The 13,055-nt window shown below is 49.3% G+C and overlaps 1 protein-coding gene across 6 annotated transcripts in view; it reads right to left on the reverse strand.

The window, feature by feature from the left end:
• Positions 1-13,055, reverse strand: part of RANBP10 (RAN binding protein 10) — a 104,968-nt gene that overhangs the window by 31,138 nt on the left and 60,775 nt on the right. For all 6 annotated transcript variants that reach the window (XM_075008295.1, XM_075008293.1, XM_075008294.1 and 3 more), the window contains 2 exons: positions 10,846-11,013; positions 1,805-1,827 (listed from right to left, as the gene is read on the reverse strand). In XM_075008295.1, coding sequence (XP_074864396.1) covers positions 1,805-1,827; positions 10,846-11,013 — 191 coding nt within the window. The remainder of the gene's footprint in view (positions 1-1,804; positions 1,828-10,845; positions 11,014-13,055) is intronic.

Genomic DNA, 13,055 nt, shown 5'->3' on the forward strand with positions numbered 1-13,055 from the left:
AAACTCAATGTGCTTTGTGTTTCAGCAAATCTGGCCATGTCTCCCTTGCTATGTTAAGGCATAAGCCCAACTTACTAGAACATGCTGGGGCCGACCTGTCCTAGGTGCATAGGAGGCTGTGGGGAGAGCTGGCCGAGCTGCACCTTGGTGAGTGTGACACTGGCTCTCTCCACCATTTCCAGGCTTGTTTGCACTTGAGGGCGTGTGATCCACAAGGACACACCCTAACCGTGCTCACAACAAAGTCGTGCTTTCCCTCCGAGTCCTACCCTGGGTATTCACTTCTGGGAAGAGATGGATGGTGCACAAAGACCACCACAGGGGCAGCACGACGGAGCACTGGGCACCAACACTACAAGGACTAGAAGGAACTGTTCTATTCAAACTAGAAGTGCAACAGCGGCCAGGAAATACCCTCAACATCAGTCTTTACCGTGTACATATGTCCTGAACAATCTGGAGCCCCACTGCAGGACCCACTCAGGTGGCACCCTCGGAGCAACGAACCTTAACTGAAAAGGGACGCTCAGCACTGAGGCGTGACCTTGGTGAATACGGGTGTTATTTCATATAATTGCACATCGACCGCGGATCCCGGGGGCAGGGAGGTGGGGTGGGATTTAAACCTACGATTGCTGCACACGGAGAATAACCAGTGTCCAGCCACACCCCCTGTAACGTCAGGGTAGAACGGAGGGCAGCCCTTCTGCCTGCCCCCACGCGTGGGGGAAACTCCTTCCCGAGCAGCCCGCAGGAAGCACGGCAGACGGGCAGCCTGTTCAAGAGGCAGATCACTGTGACTCGTGCCGGAGGCCCACGGAGTTCGGGCTCCTTGGCAGTCCTCGAGACAGCCATGTTCTTATGGCCCCCTGTCTCCGGCACAGCTAAGTGCAACGCCACGTGGAAGCTCTTGATATGAGAGCAGCTTGGTCCATTGCAGGCTGGCAGAGCCAAGATATGACTACCAAGCCCTAGAAAGGGGAGCTCAGCACATCGCCCCAGTAGCACTGGCCATGGCTGGTCACAGGGTATGTGCAGGGCTCGCTAACAGGCAGTGGAACTGTAATGAGCACAGAGAGAGGGCAGGGGATGTAGAAGCAGAGGGGCAAGCGAGCATTCCTCACACTGATGGGCCAATCCCTTGCTGCTGCCTTGGAAAGGAAAGGCCTTTTCCTGCAGCATTCGGGTGGGAGCAAGAGGAGATTAAAAGCAACAAAGCCAAACAAACAAGGGTGCTGCCTGTTAACAGGGCCTGAGGTGCTAAAGAGGTCCAGCATGTGATCGAGCACAAGCGCACACCAGGCAGTGTGCTCTAGGCAGACAAAGCTTGGGGTTAGGACCCAGCCCCTGAAGAAGTAATCGAGCAGGAATTCACACTGCAACTCCAGGACAGGTGAGTGACTGTTCATGCAGTGATGAGACTGGGCAGTCTCATAAAAGGGAGAGGACTCAGCCAGTGTTCCCTCTAATCTTCTCCATCTATGGACAGAACACATTTTGTTCTGTGCACCGAGGCTTGTGTGGATGTGCACCACTCGTAGACACACAGGCTGCTGGCTGGGGGCGCTCTGCCAATCAGCTGGGCAGCACCTGAAACTCTCCTGGGCGGCTGCCTCAGCACTCAGCTTACAGGGCACACTGCTCTCGGCTCAGTGCAACAGAGCGGGGGGAAAGAGACAGCAGTTAGGAACATGTGCTACTCTTTACCATGGCATTCAACAGAAGACAACGCACCCCTCAGTGACTTGTCCCCCTCCCTTCAATTTGCATCCCTAGTTAAAATACTGAAAACAGTTGTACTTACAGGGAGGTCTGTAAAGGCTATACCTGTGGGGAAAAAATATTAGAATTAAAAAGACAAAGGGTTTTTCCCCACGTGCCTACAGGCTTAACATGCTAAAACCCATTACATTACAGTAACCCTCAGCTCTGGGCCTGGACTCAACACTCTCTCCATGGACTCTGTGTGTCGGTTCAGATTCAGGCAGGAGTCAGAGTTCTGACACTCACTCCCACCAGTTTTAACACATTCAGCTTCACAAAAGCAGCCCTTTTTCCTTTGCTTCTCCCCAACACCTCTGCGGGGCTCCACCACGAAGCCGCCAGGGAAAGCTTCCGTTCAAGAGAAGTTTTGGCTTTGGAAGTGGTAGCGCTTTGATCATGCCATGGTCTGGTCTGCAGCTATTTTTCCTTCCCAGATGAACCTAAGCATTACACTCTCAGGACAATTCCTGGGGCCTGGGCCTGGCACTAAGACATGGCTGGAGTAAGAAGCAGTTTCACACCTAGGCAGAGAATGGGAGCGCTTTGCTTCCCACTCCACATTCGGAGACCCCCAGGCCAAAAGGGACAATGAGTGTCTAATCCGAGCTCTTGTCTGACACAGGCCAAAGACTTGCCACAAAGTAATTCCCAGAGCAGAGCTTTGAGAGGAACCTCCAGTCTAGATTTAAAAATAGGCAGGGATGGAGCAGCCACAGCAACCCTTGGTAAGTTATTGCCACGTTTAGTTACCCTTACCTGTTAAAAACACATGCCTCACTTCCCGTCTGAATTTGTCTAACTTCAACCTCACATTAGACCTTTCTCTGCTAGACTGAGGAGGCCAATATTGTTACCCATGAAAATACCTATAAGACTGTGACCAAGCCTCCCCTTAACCTCCTCTTTGTTAAACCAACTAGACTGAGCTCCTTGTGTTTATCAGTAGAAAGGAGGCTGGCTAATCCTTTAATCATTCTTACAGATATTTGGGAGCATAAGCTTTCATGGGCAAAGACCCGCTTCATCAGATGCATGAGTTGGGGGATGGTTTCAGAGGGGTATTTAAAGAGTGGGGTCCCAGTAAAGGGAGCGGGCCAGAGCTGACAAGGTCTATTCAGCAAGGTGGAAATGGCCCCATATCAACAGTACTTATCAAAAGAGGAAAAAACAAGTCAGATCAGGCAGGGGGATGTGAGCTCTGGCCCTCCCCCTTTACTGGGACCCCACTCTTCAAATACCCCTCTGAAACCACCCCCACACTCATGCATCTGATGAAGAGGGTCTTTGCCCACGAAAGCTTATGGTCCAAAATATCTGTTAGTCTATAAGGTGCCACAAGACTTCTTGTTGTTCTCGAAGCTACAGACTAACACGGCTACCTCTCTGACACTTTAGTCATTCTTGTAGCTTTTCTCTGAACCCTCTCCAACATACTGCTGCCCTCCTTGAGCTGTGGACACAGGATTCCACCACCACACCAGTGCCAAATATAGAGGTAGAACCACCTCTCCACTTCAAATGTAACAGAAGTGAAAAGATTTTAGGGTCTTCTGACAAGCCAGAAAAGATGCACACATTAAATATAAGCAAAGGTTTCTTGTATTTGCTAAGATGAGAATGAGAAGATTATGCAGGGGAATAAAATTGCCAGGGAGGCTGTGGAATCTCCAACACTGGAGATTTTAAAAAGCAGGTTAGACAAACATCTCAGGGATGGGCTAGATGGTACTAGGACCTGCCATGCCTGCAGGGGGACTGCACTTGATGATCTCTCAAGGCTCCTTCCCCTTATTTAATCAGCCATAAGTTCTGAATAGCACCAAAGGCTCCAAGTCAAGTTGCACTGGAGAGCTAAATGTGTAACAGGCATTTCCAGCTGCAGAATTGACACTCAGAGCAGATCACTGGCTGGTGGACATGAAGCATCTGCACTGTATGTTCCTGAATCGTGAGACGTATTAACTACTTCCAGGCACCAACCAGAGAGATTTGGACTATTCACATACAACAGCAACTCCATCTTCTCTCTCCAGGAGCATACAGTAGTGCCAAGACCTAAAGGGCACCAACAGCATCTGGAAGAAGAGATGGTTTCCACCTAACTGCCAGCCACCACATGGAGAGTGTGGAGTGGTGTCAAAACACGTGGACCTTCTTCCCCAGTCACTACTTAACAAATCTCTAGGAGTAAAACGACACAATCACCACCACCCCACTGCCCAGACTGCCTGAGCTCACTGCTCCTCCGCCCTCAAACTCTGTAGACAGAGCATGTACGCCTCTGTGCTCTGCCATGGTACCAGCTCCTTCATTCCCCACGGGGCAGCGGCAGTCACCTCAGCCGCACGACCGTGTGCTGGACAGCACCTCAACTCAGAGTGCAGAAAGCACCAGAAGGACCAAGGGCTGTGGAGTTACAGAGAGGCAATTCACACTGCTAAGATGACAGAGGCCCAGTGGCAGGTATAGAAGAGTGGATCAGTGTATGCAAGGGAAAGGGGTCATGACCAACGCAGGGATCACCACTAGCCTTTCCCGGCACTGCCAGTGGACCACCAACAGATGTAAAGACAGGTGGGAAGGAGAAGGTTTCCAGCATTGTCTTCTGAGGCACAGGCTATTAATTATCGCTGACATGCTAAGTGCTGCATTGAGGCAGGCATGAGATTGTGGTGCTCCCTAGGGATCAGACGAAAAAACATGTGCACATACCTTGCTGCTTCTCGACCTCAGGTCTGACGAAAGCTCCACACTGCAGTGAAATACATTAGCACACAGCATGGGAAGGTGTAAATCTACAACTCGCTAGCTGGCCATGCAGCCACTGCTACAATACAGTAAAAGGTTTACTCTGTGCATTGATCTGCTCCAGTTTATAAAATGAGTGGACTGAAGTGCAGTATAGTGCACAGTAGATTTACACACCAGTTTGCAAACTGTTCGTAACTGTGATATGAACCTCTTTATCAGGACAAGCAATAATTTTGGCAGAGGGGCCATTCCACAAATTTTGGCACTGGTTGAGGGCCGGTTCTGGGCTCCCCACAAGGGGCGGGGCCTGGGGGCTACAGAGAAAGGAAGTGTATGAAAATGAAAGAGAAACACTTTGTGTGTGAGAGAGACTGGGTGATGCAGATTGTGCACTGCAGTGTGTATGTGACAGTGACTACGTGTGTGGGGCACAGCCGGGTATTTGTGACAGTGACACAGTGCGTGTTATGGCTGCTGCTGGGTATGTTTTTGAGAGATGCCACCCTCTCCCTCTTTAAGAGAAATCTGTCCTGTTCTGTTGACTCCCGCTTCTCCTGCTCTGCATCACTGAGTGAGTCACTTACCAGCCGTGCTCCAGCCTAGAGCTGCTCCACTGTGTGTCTCCTTCTCCCAGATCCCTGCTCTGCGAAGATGGGGTGCTGGGGCAGGCAAACACCCTGACTTCAGCACTCTCCTCTCCCCTGCACCTCTGCATGGCTAGCAGGAGAGTCCTATGAGCAGCCTGGCTGCAGACTGAACAAGGTGGGGAGGGGCAGCTGAACACATGCTGACGGCTATTAAGTACGCACATTCTGCTAGTCAGCTGGGTGGGCTGGAGAGAAATGCTTGGAGGAGGGAATCCCGCCCCCATTTGTGATTTTGCCCACCCCTGCGCTTATGCTACGCCTACTCCAGGCACTGAATCGAACCTATTTGCTTCAAAGCACTTTGGACAGCGAGGGGCTGCATGTGCCTCACACACAGTGATCCTTTGCTTTCCCAAAACCTTTTTCTCTTCGCCTTCTGGTGAAAATGCAGAGCAATCCAATTCCACCCAGGATGGCCCCTCTGTGGGAATTAGATCCTGGCCGGATGGAGGATGGTTCTTATGATCAAACAGCATTCTTAATGGTAAGAAAAGACCTAAGTGAAATACAGAGAAAAACTGCTGGATCTATGCGAGATCAAGGCAATTCCTTAGTACCTTCCCAGAAGATGACAGACAATCCAATCAGGTTGTCCTGTAAGCTCAAAAAGCAACCTGGGCTGGAGGGGGTGCCTCCCAAAAACCTTGGAAAGAGCTGCAGGAAAGAAAAATTTAGGGATACAACCAAAAAGTGTTCTTTGCTAACAACCCTGGAACATCCTTCAGGGCCCTCAGCCACACAGGAAGTGGTGAGCAGATAAGAATGCTGCTACCTTGTGGTACAGCTGCTCCTTCAGGTATCTGAAAATTGTCATTGCAAGGTGCAACTCAGGGCAGAAAGGTCCCGGACTGTACACACAAGGACAACAGCTGCCACATGCTCAGGTAGCAACGAAGCAATATGTGAAAGCCAGGAAAGGCAAGCGAAGGCTGATGCACTGTCCTTACTTTCCCCCATGGCTCCAGAAGACGGCCTGGCTGCTGAAGCAGGCCGAGACTCAATGGTGTTACAATACATCCTTTTTCTATTTGTTCGTTACAAACGAATAATAAACCTTTCATTAAAACATCAGCCTGTGTTTGCCCAACTGGCCCACCCAAGCCCTTCTGGGACCAGGGTGGGTTGCCAGACAAGGCATTGTTAGTTGAAGTGAGGAAGCTGGTGTCAATATAACAGTGACATTATCTACGAAAATAGCTGTTTCTCTGGGAAGGGAACTATGATAAGCACAGCTCCAACTAACCAATTTGCATCAGAGTAAACAGAAACTTCACCACAGTTTTACTCAAAGGCCCCTTCCTTTCCCATAGTGCCACCCAAGCCAGGTACACTGCAATCAGGAGGTCTCCAAGCATCAGCCCTCGGACCGTGCCGTCAGCCCAACAGGTACCAAGACCCTTCTGGGTAGGAGCACAAGGTCGCTGGCTATTCTCTGGCACATTTGTGAGCCCACGTAGGAGAGATGCAATATTCCTGTTCACTACAGAAGGGACCTATAACCTCAGTGCATGCCAAGGAAATGGCGCACTACTCCCTTTCTGGGTCACTCTCCAGCTTACACCACACAGAATTTAGATCCTCCATCTGCAATTAAGAGACAAGCAGCATTCAGGTTTCATTAAGATGCAGCCTCGGAGTCTTAGTGATCCCTGGTCTGCTGAAGGGCTATTGTTTTCCTCAGGCCTCTGCTCTGCACAGAAATGCATGTTCCACACCTTCCTGTCACAAGTGCTCTGCCATGGCTGAGAGGCTGCTGGTGCTTGTGCTCACATGGTGCTGAGCAACGTGTTTTCCACTGCTCAAAGCAGTGACTAATGGATGTTCTCCTCTCGACCTTGGGCTCCTTCTCCAACAGCAACAGGGAGACACCAGTTACCATCAGCCTTTCTGGTGAGACTTCTGCTCTGTTCCCCCAGAGAAACACTGCATGTCCTCACCACCCTTGTGAAGGCAGAGGCAGCTGCTGCTACAACGCTGACTTAAGCCAGGGTTTCTGCAAATCAATCAATGTGCCAAGCACCCCTGGGCTCGCCTCCTCCGTACCCCACATTTCCCCTCAGCATGAACGCCAAGTGCCAGCCCTGAGCCCGGAAAAGGGCGGGGATGTGAACGGTCCCTCTGTAGCCACAGCTGCAGCCTTTCCCCACACTGCTCTCTCCTGCACATTCAAAAGGCCGCCATATTAGGGTGTCCTGGATCATCCTCACCCCAGCCCCTAATGGGGCAGGCAGTGAGGCTGACAACCCAGACCACACACCTCTCCAGTCCACTGACAGAGGCATTTGAGTGGCTTCATTTTCCACTCGTCTGAAAGGAATTCAGAACATGAGAATCAGGTGGCTTAGGCTGGCATCGTTTGGAATCAGCAACCACAACATGCGCATGGAATACAAGCAACTGGAAAGAAACTAGCAACGGGAATGAAGGACTGGGAAGGGAAACACAATGCCCCTGTAATCATCTCTGCAGGCATCCTGAGCAGGAGAGAACTCCTGGTGGAATACGAGACGCTGTGACGGATCACCTGCTTTCCCTTGTTTTCTCAGTCAGCCCGTAAGATGTGACACTGCTGTATCACAGCACGGACACGAGCGAAAGGTCTAGCCCACACCCTCTCTGCTCTGCAGATCTCCTTTCAACATGGCACCACGAGCAACAAAGTAAACAATAGACTAAGTCACTCTCCAGCCAGTGCTTTTGCACTATGGAAGCAAGCTGTGGCTCATGTGCAGTTCTGTTAACCGAAGGAAAACACCTTCCCCAACGGCAGTGCTCTCACTGAAGGCTACGCGGGCTTCCTTGATCTGCAAGGGGTCCCACATCCTCACTTTCTCCGATAAGCCCTCAGTGCTCTGAAGCTCAATGGAACACAATGCTGTCCACCAGCACCGCATGTGGGTTTTGTAACCACCATCAACGATTTGCTGGGAGGGTAACCGATGATGCTGGGCTGGACAAAACACAAAAGTGGACCTCAGCCATTTGAGGAAAGGAGAACCTGGGAGCCAATGAACTAGAAGCATGCAAGGAAAGCAGGAGAAACAGTGAAGGGGAGGTGAGCATCACAACCACGCCTCTAGAGCACCGGAGAGGCTGATGTAGCGCTCTCATAAGCAGCCCCAAAACAGAAGGCTGAATCCCCAGAGGCCAGGTGAGCCACCTATGACAGTCATCCAGCACGCGCGCGCACACAAACTTAATCCAAGCACAGAGCTGTGACACCTCCTAAATTGCTGGAACCAGGAGCCTGCAGCTGAAGTGATGGGCTTCACAATGCCCTTCTCCCAACCTGGGCACTTCATTGGTTGTGCTTCCCAGAGGGTCTCTGAGTTGATGTTTACATCAATCTAATATCCTGACAAAAAGGCCAGAGTCCAGCACTCAACCTGCCTCCTCCCCAGTGAGGTCTTGTGGCACCCCTACTCCACCCGGGCAGCTGTCGGCTTCATGCACCTCTCAGCTGTCTCCACAGCACAGAGCTGATGGGAGACCAGGTCAGAAAAGGCTTGAGTGCAGTTGGAAAACAGGGCTTTTCCCTCACGTTTATTTGCCAAAGCACTTCCCTCCCCTACATTGGATGGGGCTGTTCATGTCCCATGCCAAGAGCCCTAGTAATGGCCCACATCATTTTTAAACATGAATCATTTGTGTGGCATCACAGCTGGTCAGGTCAGCAAAGCGCTTCAAGGCAAGAACAAGGCTGAGCAAAATCCGCCCAGGGCCACTCAAACACGCCATCACAGACGTGGCCAGGGCTGCAGTGGCCTGAACGCTGCCCTGAAGACTACAGAGCACATTTTACACAAATTCTTCCACTTGGCCCCCCGAGGGAAATGGCTCCCAATTGCTGCCCCTGAGAAGAGGACAGCAAACTGACAGGGCTAGAAGCCAAGTGGACATTGAAAGACTAGCATGAAATAAGCACAAGGGGTTCCACACCAAAAGGCTTGTGGACTAGACCACATTTCCCACCAACACTTCTCCCATCCCAATCAGAAACACTGGCTACGAATTCTAGCTCTACGCCTAACCTGAATGCTTGCTCTTTTCCATTACAAATCCTGGTCCCATGAGCTCGACATCCCTCAGGCTCTACCACATAACAGCCTCAGGGCCTGGCTTGTGACACCAAACCCACAGGCAGGATCATGACTCAGATGTGCCTGCAATGCAGCGCCTTCCTTCCCACACCCATCTTGGCAACTGTAGCACCAATCACGCCTGCCTGAAGAACACACCCATTTCTGCATTCCTCCTGTACCATATCCCTCCTCCCGGCTCCTTCCATCCAACTGCTCACTCGGTATAACTAGTGTTTGGGGGGGAGGTTATTTGGGGTTTTTTGCATCAGCTTCTTTGGTTTGAATGAAAGTAGGCTCAGCACAGCTCTGAGAGAAGCAAAGGAAACGGGGTGTTTTTCCCCAACCAAATCGAACATGTTACAGTTCAGAAGACAAGAGGAATTCACCAAAATGAGCTAAGCACTTTCCTCTGACAAATTACTGGGACTCACACTTACTGTGGAAGAGGGAGAGCTCAACTGATGGAGCAGAAGCATTGCATGATAGGCCTGCTGTCTCTATGAGCAGCATATTCAGGTCGACACTATTTTGTACAAATTGGGTGCAGCTCTGAACCACCAGAATGCCGCCGGTTCGGAGTTGCACCCAATTTGTACAAAATGGTGTCACCCTGAATATGCTGCTCATACAGACAGCAGGTCTATCATGCAATGCTTCTGCTCCATCAGTTGAGCCCTCCCTCAACATTCTTAGTTTAAACGTAGAACCACCGGAATGCCTTTAAAACCTGAACAAAAGCAGCAATTTCAAAGAGCCGCGGCTGGTGGCATGCGAATGCTTCTGCTCCGTCAGATGAGCTCTCAGCTGATAGGAATAAGGGGATTTCAAAGTTGGCAAGGTCCTTTCGAAAAGGACCCTGGTCTGGACGAGCCGCACAGCAGCAAAAAACAGCAATTTCAAAGAGCTGCGGCCGGTGGCATGCGAATGAGGTGCTGAATATGCACTTCAGCACTTCATTAGTAATCTTCAAAATGGCCATTTGCATGGCCATTTCGAAGATTTGTGCTAGTGTTGACATAGCCAATGTGTCATCCAGAGATGTCTTTCAGCTCATTCCACAACCATGAAAACATACAAATAGAATTTGTCATGTTTTGCAAACGCACAGAATACCAGGAGTGAGACTCACAAAAAGACAGAAGTCCCTTTTAAAAGAAAGAGCTTTGGCTCACTGGTGATGGTTTGTTGAGTAATACACAAACCAACGTTGTCATTTGTTGAGTAATATATAAACCAAACTTTCAGTGATTACCTTTCCCTGTTGCCCAAACTCTAAATGCCCCCCTTATCTCACCTAGGGCTGTGCAGGGGCACAGGGAGGGACTGAGGTTAAAGGACCTGAGGACAGGTCTGTAATTTGCATAAACACATGTGGCAGCTGCATTCACAGAAACAGTTACTCACACTGGAAACCCACATGGCTTTGGGGAACCTCACGGCTCCTGGTGGCCACTTCCTGGCATTATTTCACACTAAAGCCTAGATCCCACTTGCAGAAGGGAGTTACGTTACATGTGAATGAGGACAGCAATTGGTGGTACAGTCTGAGAGGCCTACTGCAGGCTGGGATGGCCCATTCTGAGGACATCCTCTTTGCCTACCTAAGCTGTGGCCATTCTTTGTGTAGAAGCAGGTGTTGTTGATGAGGTTGACGCAGCAGCCAATCACATCTCCTGTAGTGAAGGTGGGGCCGTAGGGCTGCCCTGTCCCAGAAGAACAGAAGGAATGCCCATCATCACCGTGGTAACCGTATGAATGTTTATCCCAACCTGAAGAAAGAAAAAGAGCAGATCAGTCAGGAGGCAGGTCTGTAAGAAGCTGTTTGCCCTCATCGGCACCAAGGAGGAAATAGTTTTCCCATCCCAATGGATAAGCCCCCTAAGTGGATAAGAATGGATTCCATGCCTAGGACCAGCTCTTGTGATCATTGAGTCTGACCTCCTGTATAACATAGGCCAAAGAACTGCCCCCACGTTATTCCTAGAGCAGATCAACCCTCAGTAAAAAGGGTTCTCCAATGGTTTATAACGGTTAAAAACTTATCCTATTTCCTGTCTGAATCTGTCTAGCTTCAATTTCCAACCGTTGGATTATGTTAGATCTTCTCTGCTCCAGTGAAGAGCCTGTTAGGAAATATTTGTTCCCCATGCGGACACTTTCAAACTGTAATCAAATCATCCCTTAACTTCCACAGTACAGAGAGGGAGCCGGGCTAGTCTATATACTATCAAAACAAAAAGCAGTCAAGTAGCACTTTAAAGACTAGCAAAATAATTTATTCAGTGAGCTTTCGTGGGACAGACCCACTTCTTCAGACCATAGGCATACCAGAACAGACTCAATGTTTAAGGCACAGAGAACCAAAAACAGTAATCAAGGAGGACAAATCAGAAAAAAATGATCAAGGTGTGGGATTTTCTGAGTCACTATAGGGGCTCGTCTGCGTACTTAGCTTAATCTAATTCTTGACCTTTCCCCCGCCCACCCCTCCACTCTCTGATTTGCTCACCTTGATCATTTTTTTCTGATTTGTCCTCCTTGATTACTGCTTTTGGTTCTCTGTGCCTTAAATATTGAGTCTGTTCTGGTACGGCTATGGTCTGAAAAAGTGGGTCTGTCCCACAAAAGCTCACCTAATAAACTATTTTGCTAGTCTTTAAAGTGCTACTTGACTGCTTTTTGTCTTAACTTTCACAGCGTTCAACTACGTAGCTTGAGCTCCCTGAGTCTATGTATGTTTTTTTAATCCTTTAATCATTCTCATAGATCTTTGAACCTCCTACAATATGACGGCATCATTTTTGAACTGGGAACCTCTGAATCGGACATAGGACTCCAACAGCAGTCACACCAGTGCCAAATACAGACATCAAATAACCTCTCTGCTCTTACTCATTATTCCATTTTATGCAATCAAGGATTGCATTTGCTCCTTTGACTACAGGGTTAATGTTCCCGCCAATCTTTTCTGTCCAGATGCAGATTTTTCCCATCCCTGTGTGGTATAATATCTCATGTGCACTGAGGCATGCGTGAATGAATGTTCACCACCACCAGAAATACCAAACCTAGGTGTAGATGCTGTGCAAATCATCTGGGCAGCATTTGAATCTCTCCTGAGTGGCTGTGCAAGCACATAGGTTACAGGAAACACTGCTTACAGCCCCCAGCTAAAACCTCTCCTCACCTCATCGAAGATCTACAACCTACCCTAGATGTCAACCGTTTGCTCTCACAGAGCTCTGGAGGCAGATAAGTCCTCGCTTACAGACAGGCCCCACAACATGAAACTAATACTCACCACCAACTTTACACCCCACAACAGAAATACTGGCCCAGAAACCAATCTCTGCAACAAACCCCACTGCCAACTCTGTCCATACATCCACCCTAGAGACATCCCAAGAACTAACCATATCAACTATACCATGGAATGCTTGTTCACCTGCAGATCTCGTAATGTAATACATAACATCATGTGCCATAAAAGCCCCTCTGCCATGTACACTGAACGAAACAGACTGTCTCTATGCAACAGAATAAATGGACACAAATCAGACATCAAGAACAGCAACATTCAAACACCAGTGGGAGAGCACTTTTACCTCCTTGGACACAGTGTTACAGATTTGCAAGTAGCTACTCTTACACAGAAAATTTAAAAAACAGACTGCAACATGAATTTGCTGAGCTAGAACTCATAGGCAAATTTGACATAATCACAACGGTCTGAAGAGAGACATGAAATGTCTGTCATTACAATATGTAGTTTGTCCTTCAGGTATTCTCACCTTCTCATCACTGTTGGAGG

This window comes from Carettochelys insculpta, chromosome 14 (assembly GCF_033958435.1).
Source record: "Carettochelys insculpta isolate YL-2023 chromosome 14, ASM3395843v1, whole genome shotgun sequence".
NCBI lineage: Eukaryota > Metazoa > Chordata > Testudines > Carettochelyidae > Carettochelys > Carettochelys insculpta.